The sequence below is a fragment of the Ipomoea triloba genome, chromosome 10, assembly GCF_003576645.1.
Source record: "Ipomoea triloba cultivar NCNSP0323 chromosome 10, ASM357664v1".
Lineage (NCBI taxonomy): Eukaryota > Viridiplantae > Streptophyta > Magnoliopsida > Solanales > Convolvulaceae > Ipomoea > Ipomoea triloba.
This window is the reverse complement of record NC_044925.1, coordinates 9162552-9182212: the sequence shown is the minus strand read 5'-3', so window position 1 is coordinate 9182212 and position 19661 is coordinate 9162552. Positions and strand designations below refer to the sequence as shown.

The 19661-nt window shown below is 40.5% G+C and overlaps 1 protein-coding gene across 1 annotated transcript in view; it reads left to right on the top strand.

Annotated features, from left to right (window-relative positions):
• The window catches only part of LOC116033112 (protein FAR1-RELATED SEQUENCE 5-like), a 42217-nt gene extending 30128 nt beyond the window's left edge, over positions 1–12089 (top strand). The window contains exons 3-5 of the mRNA XM_031275865.1: positions 9615–9626; positions 9846–10519; positions 10649–12089. Coding sequence (XP_031131725.1) covers positions 9615–9626; positions 9846–10519; positions 10649–12089 — 2127 coding nt within the window. The remainder of the gene's footprint in view (positions 1–9614; positions 9627–9845; positions 10520–10648) is intronic.
• The last annotated feature ends 7572 nt before the right edge of the window (positions 12090–19661 follow it).

The window sequence follows — 19661 nt, the reverse complement described above, 5'->3', positions numbered from 1 at the left end:
TTTCCCTTGGTTCTCCATTTGGTTGAGGAAGGCCCTTTTCCAGAATGTGCAGCAGTAGGAGTCCCTCTTGTGCAGGACTCTTCTCCCGATTCCAGTATCCCATCGTTGTGGATCTCCTCGTATTTGGGGATCCATTCACCTTGGATGGGAATAGGATTCTTGCTTGGATTATCAGGAAGCTCCGTAATCTGTTCACCCTTCGTTGATTCTGGATAGTTTTCTCCTTGAAAATCTTTGGACTTGACTGCCGGTTTCTTTCCTCTATAAAAGAATGGAACATCATCTTTTCCTTTCTTTTTCTCCATGGGAAGTTGATGGTATGAACTTCTGAAAGAAACCCTCTTATTTATAGCCCAATAGGGTTACCACTGTTGAGTCACGGGATGCAATATGAATGACCATTCAATGCTTGTGTAACTCCAAAGCTGCCATAAAGTTGATGAAACCGCCCCTCACATGCGTCTTCGAGACATAATGTATGTAGACAAACTGATCGGGTGACCATTCAACCCAACTCTATCATTCCCAATTCTAACCTTAGTTGAGAGAATCTATTTTCACATAACGCTTTTGTGAAAATATCTGCTAGTTGCTCCTCCGTTGCAACATATTCCAAAGTGATGTCCTTTTTCTCAACGTGGTCTCGGATGAAGTGATACTTAATATCAATATGCTTTGTTCTGGAGTGTAACACTGGGTTGTGGGTGATGGCAATAGCACTTGTATTGTCACACATAATTTTAACCTCCTTACACTCAACACCATAATCCATTAGCTGTTGCTTCATCCATAAGATCTGAGCACAACAACTTCCAGCTGCTACATATTCTGCCTCAGCAGTGCTTGTAGCTATCGAATGTTGTTTCTTGCTAAACCATGAGACAAGTCTTCCACCTAGAAACTGACATGTCCCTGATGTGCTCTTTCGATCTATCTTACAACCGGCAAAGTCCGCATCTGAATAACCCATAAGTTCGAAAGATCCACCTTTCGAATACCAGAGCCCAACACTCTGCGTACCCTTTAGATATCTAAGAATCTTTTTGGATGCATTTAGGTGACTTTCCTTAGGACTTGCCTGAAATCTAGCACATACACCTACTGCAAAGGATATGTCTGGTCTACTTGCAGTTAGATAAAGAAGAGATCCGATGATACCTCGATAAGTGGTTTGATCGACCTCTCGACCTTCGCTGTCGACATCGATACATAGAGAGGTTCCCATAGGTACTTTGACTGAGGATTTCCCTTCTATGTTGTATTTCCTGAGCAGATCCTTGGTGTATTTCTCCTGGTTGATGAAGATACCTTCCTTAAGCTGTCTCACTTGTAGTCCAAGGAAGTAGTTGAGCTCTCCCATCATGCTCATCTCGAACTTTCCTTTCATCAAACTGGAGAACTTCTCGCACAAGTCTGGATTGGTGCTACCAAAAATGATATCGTCCACATAGATTTGCACCAATAAGATGTGATCCCCATCCTTAATCCTAAACAATGTTTTGTCCACTAGGCCTTTGGTGAACCCACACTGAAGTAGAAAAGAGGATAAGGTATCGTACCAAGCTCTTGGAGCTTGTTTTAAGCCGTAGAGTGCCTTCTTCAACTTGTATACTTTGTCAGCTCCTACGTCCTTCAAGAAACCCGGAGGTTGTTCAACGTACACCTCTTCTTCGAGAAGTCCGTTTAGAAAAGCGCTCTTGACATCCATTTGATATACCTTAAAGTCTTTGAAGGCGGCATATGCGAGAAAGATGCATATGGCTTCGAGACGTGCCACTGGAGCGAAGGTTTCATCAAAATCTATCCCTTCCTCCTGGCAATAACCTTTGACAACAAGTCTGGCCTTGTTCCTAACGATAACTCCATCCTCATTCATCTTGTTTCTGAAAACCCACTTTGTACCAATGACATTCTGATGATGAGGTCTCGGAACTAGTTCCCAAACGTCGTTCCTCTCGAACTGATGAAGTTCCTCTTGCATTGCTTGCACCCAATCTGCGTCGCTTAGAGCCTCATCGATCACCTTAGGCTCTATTTGAGATAGAAAACAAGCAAACATGCTTTCTCTGTAAGCTGATCTGGTTCGAACTCTGTCACGTACATCTCCGATCACTTGATCAGCAGGGTGACTTCTCAGCCATCTTAGGTCGGGTTGCGGCTCCTCAGTTGATACTTCCATTGAAGGTTGAGATATGGGTTGAACATCTATGATCTGGTTTTGATCAACTGAGTCAGGCGCTTTCTTCTTGGTAGACTCTTTATCATCTGATTCTGACTGGAGTTCTGCTACGTCTCGAACTATCGACTGCTTGTCTTCGAGAGGTAAGTTTGATCTCTCGATAGACTCTGGCTGATCTTCCTCAGCAGCTTCCGTTGTCTTTGATGGTTGATCTGTTGATGCCCTTTCATCAAAGGTAACATGTATGGACTCTTCAACCACCAAACTCCGCTTGTTGAAGACTCTGAGTGCTTTGCTTGTCGATGAGTATCCCAGAAATACTCCATCATCTGCCTTTTCTTCAAAAGTTCTTCGTTGAGTCTTCCCATTGTTGTGAATATAGCATTTGCACCCGAATGAGTGGAAGTGGCTTACATTCGGTTTTCTTCCATTCCACAACTCATATGGAGTCTTTCCAACTCCTTTTACTATCAAGGACCGATTTTGGGTGTAGCACGCTGTGTTGATTGCTTCTGCCCAAAATCCTTGTGATATGTTGGCTTGCGAGAGCATGGTCCTTGCGGCTTCTTTGAGAGTTCTGTTCCTTCTTTCAGCAACCCCGTTTTGTTGAGGTGTTCGAGCAGCTGATAGTTGATGATGAATTCCGTTCTCGTTGCAGTAGCTCTCGATTACTTGATTAACGAACTCTCCACCTTGATCTGACCGGATCTTTAGTATCGAGACTTCCTTTTCAACTTGAACTTGTTTCAAGAGATTTGGTAGGGCAATTTTTGTCTCGCTTTTCTTGGTTAAGAACACGGTCCAAGTGAATCTTGTGTAGTCATCCACTACCACAAGAGTGTACTTCTTTCCCTTTATGCTGGGTGGATCCACTGGGCCAAATAAGTCCATGTGAAGAAGACTTAATGGTCTAGTGGATGATGTATCGGCTTTGCTCTTGAAAGAGGATTTGATCTGTTTGCAACGTTGACATGCCTCACAGATTTTATCCTTTCGAAACGTCACTTTGGGCAGTCCTTCCACTAAGTTCCTCTTAGTAAGCTTGTTGATAGTCTTGAAGTTCAGATGACTAAGCTTACTATGCCAATCCCAGCATAAATCTTCCTTGCTCCTTGCTAGCATACATAGGGATGGTTTTGCAGACCTCCAATCCACTATGTACATGTTTCCTTTCCTTGCTGCTTCCAAGACGACTTCGAGAGATTCCTCGTTCATAATCTGGCATTTGCTTTTGGTGAAGATAACTTTGTAGCCCTTGTCACAGAACTGGCTTGTACTAAGGAGATTGAACTTGAGCCCTTCAACGTAGGATACTCCCTTAATAACCAGCTCATTCTTTTGAATTTCACCAACAGCTTTTGTGCGTCCCTTCTTCTCGTTGTCGCCAAATGTCACCAAGGGACCTTCGATAGGTTGGATGTTCTCTAGCAGTGTTAGATTTCCCGTCATATGTCTCGAACATCCACTGTCAATGAACCACATGTCCCTGGTGTCCTGCAAGGAAATCAAGCAAGTTTAGGTACCCAAACTTTGGGTCCTGGTGGGTTAGTGAGTTTAGGCATCCATTTATACCTTGTGCCCATTATTCCAGGCCTAGGCGCAATGTAGCCATTGTACGTTTGATAATTATAAGGAATGCTAGCAAAGGTTTTAGGCCTCTTTGGTGCATAAATCAACTTAGGTAGAGACTTTTCGACCGGCTTATGCACCATGCCTTTCATACGCTGTTTGGTCATGTGAAATTGCTGAAAGTGAGGTTTCTTCCAGAACTTGTGATTTGATGACCAATTCTCACTAGATGGATAGAGTCTTCCTTTCTCCATCCGTGAGTTCCTAACTATGTGGATCTCAGACCTTCCATATTTGCCTTGAGGTGCATTATATGGAGTGTAGCTCTTTTTGTACTTGGAATGGCCTTGCGAGAGATAGCAAGGTGATCTCTCGATATTGTTTACCCGGCCATTCTTCGTAGCTTTCCTATACTTTCCATTGCTGGTGTATAGGGACGGTTTATGAATAGCTACTCTGGTCTTTTCTGTTGGTCCTTTATGACCTTTATTTGGTTTGGGTTGAGATCCTCCATTTCTTGAAGTTCCCAAACCATTGGTCTGTTTATCTCTCGAGAGATGGTCTTGATGGAACCCTAGACCGGTTCTATCACTTGTAGGTCTGTGATCAACCACCATTTTCTCCATAGCTTTGGAGGAATTAGTGTATGATGCTATGACCTTTCGAAGATTAAGCTCTCTCGTCTCTCGAGCTTTGCACTCTTCAGATAGTAGGATTACTTTGGCTTCTAACTCACTTACTTTGAGAGTCAGCTCCAAATTCTCTTTCGAGACGTTCTTAAGCATATCTCTTTCAGCAGTTAGCTTGCTGTTTTCATCCATCACTCTAGCATGAGTGCTATTGGCGATGTTAAGGTTCCTTCTGAGCGATTCCAACATCTCGAAGGGGTCCTCATCGCTTTTAAATGAAGAACAACGAGAGGTAGAAGTAGAGCAGCGAGATGTAGGAGTAGAGGTTACCTCGTTGTCAATGGCCATTAGGCATTGATTCTCCTCTTCCTCGGTGTATAAGCAGATGAGCCCCCTCTCATCCTCTGAGCTGCTGCTGCTTTCGCTGGAGCTCGACGTCTCGGACTCCTCGATTGTCCTCTCGAATTCTTCAGCAACAAGCGCCTTCCTGCGCTGATACGTCTTTGATGATCCTTTGAAGCCACCTTGTGTTGGCTTCTCCCTGGATTCCTCTATTCTCTTGGAATCCTTGCCTTCTTGGCCCTGATGCTTGCTTACTAGTGGGTAAGGGCATTCGGCCTTGAAATGTCCCGGTCTTCTACAGTTGTAGCATAGACCCTGATTTTCCTCCTCCGTCCTTCTGGATGGATATCTCTCATTTTTCCTTCTTGAGGAGGAAGGTGAACTTTTGTTGCTCTCCTGGTTCATCTTCATGTATTTCCTGAACTTTCTCACAAAGAGAGCAAACTGTTCGTCAGACATAACATTCATAGGATTAGAGTCTGACCTTGAAGATGTGGATGGTTGCTCAGCAACAAGTGCTACGTTTCGTCGATCCACAATGTCCTCATCTCTTGGGAACATCTCGAACTCGAAGGCTTTGAGATCCCGGAAGAGTTTGTCTGTTGTGGTTTCCTTCAGATCTCGGTGATCTCTCATCGTGATCACCTTTACTTCCCACTCCTTAGTGAGGCCACGTAAGACCTTCAGGTTCAGCTCCTTTTGTGGGATCTCCTTTTCAAGGTCACTGATCTCGGTTGTGAGCTTCATGAACCGAGACTCCATGCTGTCGATGCTCTCTCCTGGCTTCATCTTGAAGTCTTCGAACTTCTTCATGGCTACGGTGAGCTTGTTTTCCTTTTCCTGTTCGTCACCTTCACCAATTAACATCAAAGTTTCCCATACCTCTTTTGCCGTTTTGCACTTCCTCACTTTTGGGAAGATGGTTTCGTCTATAGCTCTGAAGAGAATATCCTTGGCAATATTGTCCAGGTTGTTTCTCTTCACTGGTCCATTCTTCGCTAGGTTTTGGGATGTACTTTGGTGTTTCTTGGGTTTGAACTGCAGCAGTATTAACCATTAGGATCTTGACTGGTCCAGAAGTTATAACCTCGGCCATCTCATCATGGAGGGCTGATAAGTACGCAAGCATGCGTGTTTTCCAGTCGTCAAACCTGCTAAGATCAAAAAGAAGATGTCTCGACAACATGCTGTCCATATTGAAAAATTATCTCGTGCTTTGAAAATATTTAAGAAGATTTTTCAAAGAAGGATCTCTAGGCAATATAAACAAAGGTTTATATCGATCAGAGAACTTGCTCTGATACGAATTGTTGGTCCCAAGGGGATGGGGTACAAGTCTAGAGGGGGGGGGGAATAGACTTGTATAAGATTTTGCAAATCTTTTCGACCTCTCGTGTGTATTGAACTTAGGATGTTTAGGTTCGATACCTCACGAGGTGAAGACAAAGTTTTATGCGCAGCGGAAATGTTATCCCCTTTTAGTTAGCACGAGTTTGAGTTAGTTCGAGAGGTGTGTTTATATGCAGTGCAATCGAGAGGTTAGCGAGAGATAAAAACAGTAAGTAAATGCAAGAGAGATTTTTAAGTGGTTCGGCCAACCCGCCTACGTCCACTCTTCTTCCAGAAACTCCCTGGAAGGATTGCACTAAAAACTTCCCTTTTTAGTACAATATCGAGCGCTTGAGCTTTGATCACGAAGCCCGCCTCAAGCCTCAGGTTTTTCGCCCCGCTTCTTGTTACTCCACCTCTCGAGCACTTGACCTTTGATCACCAAGCCCGCGTCAAGCCTCAGGTTCCTTTCGCTCGGACAGCAGCCAGGTTACTCCGCCTCTCCTCAGGTTTTTCTCCCCGCTTCCAGTTACTCCACCTCTCGAGCACTTGACCTTTGATCACCAAGCCCGCGTCAAGCCTCAGGTTTCTTTCGCTCGGACAGCAGCCAGGATACTCCACATCCCTTGCTTAATCCAAAGCAAGACGTTGTTGATAGTCACAGTTGAATGTAACAATCTCCAATCTGACCACAAGCTATCGTTGAATCAACTTTGATGCGGACAGCAGCCAGGATACTCCACCTCCCTTGCTTAATCCAAAGCAAGACGTTGTTGATAGTCACAGTTGAATGTAACAATCTCCAATCTGACCACAAGCTATCGTTGAATCAACTTTGATGTAGAGCAGCTTTGGTCACCTTCTGGATGTATGACAGTTTAGCTTTGTAACTCTCTTCGAACACTAAGATGTGTTCTCTCGCTGTATTGAATATCAGGATGATATTCCAAGTTAAGCACTTTGCACTGGAACGTTTTTATCAGACTCCTCTTGTTAACCTCTTGACCTCTTTCACAAACCCCGTTTCTTCTGTGTCTTTACGTCCTTATATATGAGAGTAGAAGAATAGTTCCGTTGGAGGGAAAACTATTCCGTTTGAAATTGGTCTCCCACGCCGAACATGGGTCTTTGCACAATTTCAGCATTTTTCATGGAGTAGTGGTCTTGTAACTTGAGCCTTTTGTTTTGTAGTGAATATTCCATATTCCACTTTCTTGAGTTCATGCTTCACTTGCTTCTTTTGGATAAAGTTACTCTTTTTATGTTCCCATCATTCCTTGTTTGGGGAATCTGACCACTTCAGGATTGGTGCACTTCTTGACCGTTTGTGGTGGAGGTCTGACGTGTCATCCACTTCCGTCCATTTTGAAACCTCCCGCTCAGCACCTCTTCAATATTTTATCTCCATGATATTCTTCTTCTCCAAACTTAGAGTATTTTATCTGCACATGTTGACTAACATTCAGCCTCTTGGAGAAGTGCCGGTTTATCGAGACCATAAAAGATGTCTCGACCACTTGATGTTTCAATCCCATGTATCGAGAGGTCTATCTCTCGAATATTCTTTACGTCTCGAACTCGATAGGTATATCGAGAGGTCCTTACCTCTCGAACTTGGCTTGTGTCTCGAGACTTAGTTGATGTCTCGTAGACCCTTATTCCTCCAGAGTTGTCTCGTGCCTGCTTCTGATCTATCTGTTTGCTTACAACACGAAAACTTCTAAGTTGTTCAAACAAGTTTACCTTAAGCTTAAATATTTCCCGAGTTGAGCTCAAATTACCCGGTTGTATTTTCGCTCTTAGTTTACTTATCGAACTTACATTGTTTTGCCTATGTATCGAGACTTGGGGATTCTTACTTAACAGTTGGTATCATCAAAACCTATTACATGATGTTCCTAACAGTATTTTCGTCCTTTTCAACTCAATATCCCAATTTGAGCATGAATAAAGAGATTTGTAACCCCTCACTAATTCCAATAAGCTGCGATCGTACGTACCGGTCACGAACCGTAAAATTTTTAGGAACTGGTGTTCGGACCCGATTGTCCTAGGAAATGGATTATTAGACACCATACTATTATTCTTGAATTTCCTATTTAATTAAATTAGCCCATAGCAACGAAAATTTATTTTGATCGTAGCATCGCTAAATTTCGCGGTGTACCGAACCTGGCCCAATTTTAAGTTTTAGTCTGGGATAAATTTTTTTTGGTTTCGAAAATTATTTGATTTAAATTATTTTATACCGAGAATTTATCTGTTCTAATCCCAATCAGTCTAGCCAAGATATTTTCAAGATCATACCATAAGTGAGTGACACTTGTCACAATTAATTACCACATATTTATGTGGACTAGTCAACCAAGTGAGATCAAAAATATAAAGCAATTTTTTTCCCCTTTCTTCTTCATTTGGCCGAATTCACAAGAGAAAAGAGAGAGAAAGATCATCACCTTCCTCCATTAAAGTTTCACCTTCCATAGCCAAAGTTCCTTCACAAGTTTCAAGTTTTTCGGTAAAACTTTAATTTTATTCGGTAGAAAGCTTTAGTTTCCTTCCTAGACCTTGAATCTAAGCTTAGTTTCTTAATATTTGTTGTTATGATGTTAATTTTTCTCCTAGGGTTTTGATTGAAAATTGGGGAAAAGGTCCAAGATTTGCTTTCTACGGTGTTAGTAAACCTTCTCAAGGTAAGGAATCCCTTAAGTAGGTTAAGGTCACTTGAAATTGGATAATTGATTGATTGGTTGAAATATGATGAGATCTAGGTGGAAATATTGTGTACATGATTGTATGTATAATATATATGAAATTGTATTTTGCATAATATATAGGTATAAATTGTTGCGTTGATGAGATGTGGTAGTTAATATGCCTAAATATCTAAATTAGAGATGCTAAGTGTATTATATAATATATGTATGTACGTATAAGTATGGTATATATATATATGTATATATATATATATATATATATATAGACCCTTATTCACATGAGGACCCCTAATTATAAAGGATTATGAGGACCCATCACAATCATCCAAAACATTAGAATTAATGGCTGAGATTTGTTAGGATAAAAAGATGAAAACACGCTGCAAATTATAATCAAGGGCAAATAAGACATTGCACTGTAATTTGGGTTAGTGTAGGACTAGAATTAACAATTAAAAAGATATTGTTTCATACATTAACAAGGAAACCAACGCCAATAAGAGTACTGGCCAATTAACAACAGCAAATATTGAATGAACAACAAAGAAACTGTCGCACGCTCTGATGCTCTCCGAGAACTGGGAAAAAAGCAGCGAACTACTGTCTACAATGGAAGATAATTGCGAGATGAATTGCGAACCAAATTACTATGCGGAGAACGAATACGGTCAGTTCTCAAAACTGCAGTAGGTATAATATGTTTGATAACTGATTAAATTGTGTGCCTAATATGTATTGGTTGTGTGACTAGCGTGTATAATACTATGAACACATGAACAGACTGAAATTAAAAAACGAGATTAGAATGTATAATTCAATCAATGGCATATGCATATTACATACTTGCAGGAATATGAGAAGGTGAATAAGGGTGGATTCTGATAACAATAATAATACTAAGTTTGACACCAATAAATAAATCATGTGCTCAGGTGTACAGGGAGCAAATCCCGAGGCATCTGTACCGCAAAATTGCCACGAAGAGATAGAGGAATTTTTACCAGAGTGTAATGAAACAAAGAAGCCATACATCGGCCAACGTTTTGACACAATAGATGATGGTGTGCAGTTTTACAACAGTATGCATCTTTGGGAGGTTTCGATGTAAGATGCAGCACAATCAGGAAGAATCGAGATGGGGAAGTAGAAGTGAAGTATTTGTTGTGTTCTAGGGAAGGGCACACAAGCAGCGAACCAGACGGGACCAAAACTACTAGTGAGGACATCACACCAAACATAAAGACCCGACGACGAGTATCAAACCGGGTGGGTTGTAAGGCAAGATGTGGCATTAGGCGGCACAAACATGGATACTATGTCGTGACCGTATTGCAAGAACAACACAACCACTCCCTCTGCTCAGAATTGGCAAGACCATTCCTGAAAATAAATCGTACTTTGGATATTGGTCATCAAGAATTCATAGCAGCCTGTGCAAAAGCCAACATAGGCACATCAAAAGCATTCGACCTATACAAAGAACTAACAGGTGGTTTTGATAAAATTGGGGCAACATGTGTGGACTTTAGAAATTGCAAAAGAGACGTAAATGCGCACCTGCATGAAGCCGATGCGCAAGCAGTGATAGACAAATACAGGCAAAAACAGACATTGTTCCCAGCCTATACATTCGAGTATGATGTAGACGAAGAAAACCAACTACGAAGACTATTCTGGGCTGACCCAATAGCGAAAGAGAACTACACACAGTTTGGAGACATGGTTTCTTTTGATGCTACATACCGCACCAATAGGTTAGGAAATAAAATAATACAAATACTCATTCATGCAACTAACGTGTGCCTCAATTTGAGAGATTGAGTGCCTAGCTGAAATTGATTGTGTGCCAACTTAAAGTACTAAATCAATGATATATTGTGCAGGTACAAAATGGTATTCGTGCCTTTTACCGGGATTGATAACAATAAGCGGTGCGTGACTTTTGCAGCAGGTCTCATCTCAAGAGAGGATACACTCTCTTACGTATGGCTACTTACCAAATTCAAGAGTAGCATGGATCATACACCTACCTGCATAATAACAGATCAAGACCCAGCAATGAAGGAAGCAATACCACAGGTGTTCCCTGAGACAAGGCACCGTTTCTGTATGTGGCACATCATGACAAAAGTGGGAGTAAAGGCGGGTGGGAAATTAGCCAAGGACGAAACATTCCGGAAGAAACTAAATGCAGTGGTGTGGAATGAATCTCTAGGGCGTGAAGATTTCGAAGCAAACTGGCATGCAGTAATGGCAAAGTACGGCCTAGGAAACAACAAGTGGTTCACAGACCTGTTTGCCGAGAGAATGAATTGGATAGAGGCATATTTCAACAACGTGTATATGGGTGGACTTATGCGAACAACATCAAGGTCTGAGGCCGAAAACAGTGTATTTGGAACATGTATCAATAAAGGTGGAACACTGTTAGAGTTCTTCACACAATTTGAAAGTGTGATTGAAATGCAATGTCACAAGCAATCACGATTAGTTGCAGAGTCTGAAGCTTTCTTCCCACCTATAAAGACACCACTAATGATTGAGAAGCACGCATCCTCAATATACACAATTACGATGTTTTACGATGTCCAAACAGAGATATACGAAGGGTGCTTCTCATGCAAAATCACAAACAAAGATCACGAAGGAGATAAGTATGTGTACACAATAAAGGAAGGGCAAACAAGGATTTTTACAGTAAAATATGAAAGAGCAAACAACGAAGTCGAGTGCTCCTGTGGCAAGTTCAACAGGGTGGGGATTTTATGCAGGCATGCATTTGTAGTTTTAAAGGATGAGGATGCTGAAATGATACCACCAAAGTACATAGTTCCTAGGTGGACCAAAAATGCTTGGGCACAAAACACAAGCTCAACAGGCAAAGACCAAAGTGCAACATGCAATAAAGAAGTAGATGACGCGAAAGTAGCAGCACAACTGTGGAAAGAATTCTACAACTGCATGGCATTATCAAAGGGGGACACGTCAGAGATGAAAGAAATGTTGAACTTTATGCTGGAACACAAAGGTAAACTATTAAAGAGCAAAGGGAAGATACAGGATAAAAGCAACAACAGTCCGTTACTGGAGACATTTTATGGCACACCTGCAAGCACTACCATAACAGTGAAGCCACCACAGATATCAAAGAACAAAGGAAGCGGAAAGCGTTTAAAGAGTGCCCGCGAAAAAGCAATAGAAAAGAACAAGAAAGATGGGCGAAAATGTCATTATTGTGACGAACAACCAGCACGACACGACTTCCGTAACTGTCCCCTCAACCCAAACAAAAAGAAGAAGCAAAATAAGAAAGTGAAGGCATAGGTATAGAGAAGTTGAAAGAGCATGGCTACATTGAAAATAACTTTGATTTTAAATTTCACATACAATTCCATTAATTACCTTTCATGTATTCATAATTTTCCGCATTACAATCAAGTAGAATATTTTGGTTAAAAAAAGAATTACGCATTGAGGAATTTGCTTGTATGACTAATGTAGGCACACGAAAGTATTATATTCCACCACAAGCACAAAACTCATCCATTAAAGTCACACGATATAAAGTAGGTGGCTAAGGAAGTAATTAAAATGCAATAATTGTACATAGATAATTACATATTTATTTTTTGGTCATATAATATCTTGGCCTGGGGATTGAACTTGAGGCACACAATTTTCTTACTATTACCATTAACCGAACAAGCAGGGCTTTGGATAATGATATTCATCATTACTACAAATCATGAATTAAAAAGATTTTGGATTACTAAATGCCTAAAACTGCACGTCAAACAAGGACATGAAGCAAGACAATCCCCCCCTACTCCTGAGAGATAACACCTAGAAATATAGCCTGGTCAGTTCATCTAGTAAGATGTACTGCATTTTGTCTGGGAGGGAGAGATGCAATGTTGTTCCCATTTGTAATTTATGAGAACCTGGAAAACAAAAATGAACATTTTGATCAAGTGGATGGAACCTACACCAATAGGTGGTCCAACATGAGAAACAATAAATTCCTGGAATTGTGACGAAACTGAAGCATGCTGGGTTTAGTATTATGATAGTAATTCTGAATGCTTGAATTTAAAAAAAAAAAAAAAAACTTTCCATCAAAAGAAAATGATATACAAAATTATACTTCCATTAAAGGAACATGATTTAAAGCGAATATGCACACAACATTTGGAAACTAACCTTATAACCCTCTTATAATTAGTTCATTTTGAACTGCTTTTATAGTACACACCAGGCACACGAATTAACCGTCCAGGCACACGAATTAAACATCCTAGGCACACGAATTAAACGTCCTAGGCACACGAATAAAACATCTCAGGCACACGACTTAAGCGAAATAGACACACCAGGATACGTCCCCGCTCATTAATTGGTTCGTATAAGGAGCATGCACTGCCGCACCGAGGTAATTGCTAAAAAAACAATCCACCAAAGTAATCCTTTAAAAACATTCTAATAGTCTACGAATAATATTGCAATGCTACGAGAAAAGTATTTGGTAAACAAACAAAAGCGTGACCAAACATTAACAATCGAACTCGATCACCAACCCCAAAACTAAAGTAACCACTAACAATAGGGATATAAACTTATTGGCTGGAAAGAAACCGCAACGCACGAGCCACATTACTGGTACGATGTGCATTAATGTCAACTGTGCATAGCTCCTTCATATAACGCAAACGTAACAGTTGAAACTGTAATCTATCACCCCTCGTCAACCCACAATCCCATTTAGTAGCTCTTTCACCAACATAACTCTCCATGTGCCGCATAAGATACACTCCACAGTCCACCTCGTTCCCGGTGTCCCGCCACTTCATTGGCAACCTTTTACACTTCAGATTCTCACAAATAATCGACTTGAACTTCTCACCAACAGATGTGAAATATTCGGTCAACAACAGCTTCTAAAATACAAAAACAAGAAAAGAAACCATCACATCAAGAATACCCATTGAAAGATCATACAAGCACACAACAGAAAGAAGGCGTACCACATTTTCGAGGGTGTCACCATACTTCAACCGGGTGGGCTCAGTGGAAGCAGAATTATCAATAATTTCAAGTCGTCCGGTTTTGAAGTCAACACACAAGAGGTAAAAATGATTAAGTTGAAGGATGGGAAAGAAAAGCTGAAACAACAACAAAAATGTATGAGACCATGGTAAAAAATGTATGGCCTAACTGCTGAGCACACACATGTAAAGTAATGGGCACACACACCCCAACTCCTTGGCACAATATGCATAAAGTATATAAACAGTATAAATTGAAATCTTCGCAAACCACTTACAAGATGAACATCACCCCATGTTCTATAAGGGCCAAGTGCAAAATCAGCACCCAATGCCTTCGAAAAGCTAGCTAACTTCAGCTTGTCAATTTTTTTGAACAAAACCGCAGTGTTTAACTGTAAACCAAAAGAAAGTTGAACTAGTTGATAAATGTCAACCCCAACGAAACACAAACATAAACAATAAAATAAACATAAATGCCCATAACCATACAGTAGTGAACGGAGAGGCAAACACCCTAGCTGGTGCTGACAGGTCCTTGGTACGTTCTCTGCAATTTAATATACACGACCATGCATTAATCACACCCACTGAAACCTGCGCCCCAGGTGCCAAAGAACGAATATCAACACGACTAACAGTCCGACCACTGTAAGAGAATAAAAACTCCCGCCTACAAAACCGAACAACCATTCAGCACAAATGGAAAAAACACACGCACCAAGACAAAGAAGTAGAAATGCAACAGAAACTTACAGATCATCACTACCATACTCGAGCACCCACTTAGAGAAGTTGACATCATCCAATAAATCAACAGAAGGCACGGGAGCAACAGAGTGGACACCACCATGAGAAACTAGCCCCGTAACAGTATGAGCAGGTCCATTGGACTTGCATGAAACAGCATGAGAAACTGACCCCGAAACAATACGGGCTGGTCTATTGGACTTACGTGGAGCATGACAAATAGATGAAGACCCCACACGAGGAACAACCTGCTAGAAACACACAAGAAAATCAAAACAATGTTATGGTAGATTAATAATGCCAAAAGGGAAAATGACGACAAAACATGAGTTAAAGAAATAACCTCCGAAGGTGTAACCAACACCTGAGTATCTACAACTCCAGAAACAGCGCCCACCAACCATTCTTCAGACTTTCCATGCATATAACAAACAAACACGAATCAAAAGATAAAAATCCAAACACCTGAAAGATCAATGTACAAGTACCAAACGTGCACACATCCCATAACGAATAGGCACACAAAACTATTGAAATATAACATGTTACTTACCGAGACCCCAGCATTTAATTGAACTCCCCCCTTTGAGCGTAGATCACTAACCGGCTGAGTAAAACATACCAAAGTTATTACACCTCCATAACACACAACATTTCAAAAAATCATATGAATCATTTCACAGCGACACACTATACCTAACTAAACCTTAAATAATATAAACCACTAACTAATGAAAAAAATCCATTACAGTGATAAAAGATCCATACCTACTCCTACTTAAAAAACTAAAATATTTTATTTCAATTTCCCTAACTCAACATAATTAATCAGATCAAACAGTACACATAACCAAAAAAAATGTCAATAGCTATCTTCTAGTCACTAATTAACAATCCAGGTCACACAATCAATACAGCAAGGGCACACAATCAACACATCATGGGCACACAACTAGAACAAAACAATACCGCCACACACAACACCCCTTAAAAGATGAAAATAACTTAAAAAATGAATCAAAAAATGAATGAAACAATAGAATATAATTATTAATATTAAGTGATTAATTATTGCTTTAAAACTCCCAACATTCCTCCTACGTAATCTGAATGGATCTAATTTATAAATGAGTCCATGCATTATGGTGATAAAATATTTGATTTCATTTTCCCTAACTCAACATAAATAATCAAACAGTACACATAACCAAAAAAAATGCCAATAGCTATCACCTAGTCACTAATTAACAATCCAAGGCACACAATGAATACAGCATGGGCACACAATGAATACAGCATGGGCACACAATCACTACCATGGGCACACAACTAGTACAAAACAATAACGCCACACACAACACCAACTAAAAATTGAAAATAACATTAAAAATGAATCAAAAAATGAATGAAACAATAAAATACAATTATTAATATTAAGTGATTAATTATTACTTTAAAAATCCCAACATTCCTCCTACGAAATCTTTATGGAACTAATTTATAAATGAGTCCATGCATTACAGTGATAAAATATTGGATTTCATTTTCACTAAATCAACCTAATCAATAAAACAGTACACATACCCCATAAAAAAAACTGCCAGTAGCAATCTTCAAGACACAAATTACCAAGTTAGGGCACACAAACAATACAACTTGGGCACCCCACTAGCGACATACCTTAGTAACATCTAGCCCAGACCACTCACGCTAACAATCGTGCACACCACCCATAACGAATAGGCACACAAAACTATTGAAAAAAAACATGATACTTACCGAGACCGCAGCATTTAATTGAACCACCACCTTTGACCGTAGGCCACCAACCGACTGAATAAAACATACCAATGTTATTACACCACCATAAAAAAAAACCCCAAAACAAATAAGAGGACACACACATAACCGAATGAGACCAAAAATAATAAAATAGTACGAAACAAAACACACCAAATCTGAACCACCGACCACACCCCCATCATGATCTTGTTGTTCGTCAACAACACCTGAGCAACCCCCATGGTGAGAACCAGAAACTTGCTCAATATTCCCAGCCTGCATCCCACAAACCAAAACACAAGACAGAAATGAAGACGGCAGGACAAAGAACTCCAAACATTAAGAACTTGGCCAACAATGCAATGGCCCTGAGCACAAACAGATTACAAAGCAGGCACACACAAACAATGAGTATAAAAGATACAAATGGAACATACCCGAGCAAAACCACCACCCACACCATGCTCATCATGATCTTTATTAATCACCCTAGCAATATTACACCCATCACTCCCTGCTTCGCGCCCAAACTCCTGAGTCAAACCAAGGCTAAAAGATGGGAAATCCTTCAAATTAGGCCTCTCCAATATGGCACGCTCAACCTCCGCTAATGCCTGTATAATATCAGCATTACCCCAGAACTCATCATCGAACTGAGTAAATGTGGGCTGTGAGCATGGTTCACGAGTGCACTCGGGAATCGACGGTTGTGGCTTCACCCCAGTTAGAACCTGCACAGCCTCTAAAACCTGACGAAAATTAACATCATTCTCTCCAGTCGCGACAGCCTCGTTCACCAACTGCACAAGTGCAAGAATGCATCTGGCAAGCTCCCCGGTCTTGTCAGCCAATCGCTCAAGTAATGTCTAAAATAAAACAAGAAAAAAAAACACCAACCAAACTCACAATATGGAAAAAACAAGATATAATATAGAACATAGAAGACACAAAGGAATATTATAACCTACTATGTAAGGAAAATATACAAGTTCACCTAAAAAAATAGAACTAGTACCTTATGGGGAGAAACAGGAGACCCTGGGGCCTCAACACCAGCACCAGCACCTCCCAAATCCACACCACCGCCACCAGCCGACCTACCAACCTCGGCCACTGCATCAGACGCCACAGCAAAAGGAAGCTCAAGCTCACCAGACCCAAAACCACCCCCCCGAATCTCCAAGACCTGGCGCCCAAGTAGCATCTCCGATGTCAACCCCCTAAACGCTGGGACAGCCCGAGGCACAGCACGAATCGCAGGCCGAACACGATCACAATATAACAACTACAACAAATGAATATATAAAACATATATTCAACCAACACCATGAAAAAAACCCAAACAAAAAAAAAATCATTAAACTCATACGAAAATTAAAGCACTCACAATCAAGAAGATGATAGGACCCGAAAATCGTGGATCACCCCCTGCCCTCCACACCGCATGCGTAGAAACAAGCTCCTCAATCAGGTAACGACACCAATTCTGTTGTGAGATAGTATCAACATCGTCCAAATGATGGAACACTATTTGATTACAATACCCATTGCCCATGGATGAAATCAACGAGGAAATCAACAGAACCATAAAATGCCTCTTGAACCACATACCCCCATCTAGATCCTTCTTAATAAGCCCTGCAACCGCAGTGGGGGACACACCATGTCCTGTCTTCTCGAACTTTTTCCGCCACCCAGCTAACAACTTGCTCTTTGCATAGCGATTTCGCCTTGTTATGACACCTGCACCCCGTGGGAATCCAAGAATAGAACTAACATCCTCCTCACGAACGGGTAAGACCTCACCCTCACCCAACTTAACACACATCCTCTCACTATCGAAATTTGACAGCAACCAATGACCCAACCGAACGGGCAATTTCTCAATCTTTAACTCAAGGACGGCACCAAACCCAATATCACAAATATCCTTCCTTTGCTGTGCCGTAAGGTCTTCCAGCGCCTCAACAAAAACCCCAGGCAGCACCCTAACTCTAAGAGCAGGAAAACGTAACCGCTCAACCGCGGTGAGATCACTATCCGAAGCATCCAGAATAGGTGCCTGCCGCTCTCTTTGGAAACCCACAACTGGATCTTCCACAAAATCATCATCATCATTATGATGGTGGGACGAACACCCAACTGAAGGTGCTTCCCTAATTCTTTTAGCTGCACCCAACAAAAACAAAGGATAACAACGCGAACAAAACACCACAAGAAACAAAAAGAACAATACCCCAATAACGCAATAAAACCCAAACAAAAAAAGAAGATAATACCACCTTGGCACGCAATATCCAGTAACCAACCCAATACATCATAACGATGCACACAATATAACAAACCTAGGCACACAATCCACTGCATCTATGCACACAATAATTAATAAATCATATGAATAATTTTAAAAGGCATCATGACACACCTAACTCACACTTAACTAATCCAAACCCCTTACCAATGAATGAAACCATACTTTACACATATAAACACCAAATAACTAGTCCGACTTAGAAACCTGAAATATTTTATTTCATCAATCCTAACTCAACATAACTAATTAAACAATACACATAATCCAAAATAAAAAAGGACCTCCAGTTACTAACTTCCCGTCACAACTCACCAAGGTAAGGCACACAATCAATACACCGTGGGCACACAACTAGCACCCTATCTTCCAATCTAACACTGAAATGACTCCACCTACTTTATCTAAATGCAGCAAATTGATACATGCCTCTATTCATTCAAATGAAAAAAAAAAAATTCATCCCACTTAGAAAACTGAAATGTTAGATTTTATTTTTTCTAACTCAACATAATAAGTAATTAAACAATTAAACAATACACATAATATTTGCAAACAAACTGCTAGTTGCTAACTTCCAATCACAAAACAGCAAGGCAGGCACAGAATCAACACACCGTGGGCACACAACTACCAACCTATCTTACTAACACCCTGTCCAGAACAATACTGCTACACACACAACAACCCTTAAAACATGACAATAATTTCAAAAATGCGGGAGCCAGTAAATCACAGTTACTAGAATGAAATAAATAACCACTAATCTAAACCTGAAAATACTCCTCATACTTTACCTAAATGAAACTTATTGCTAAATGACACTTTTCATTCCAGTAATAAACAAAACTAAACCTACTCAGTATAATAAGAACAAACTCAGAAAAAAAAAACAAATAATAAGAAAAATATTTTCCAACTAAGAAAAAAACATAAATATAGCAGCTGGTAGATATTAATACCAAAAACCCATATAGACAAAAAATAATAGCAAAAAAAAAAAAAAAAAAC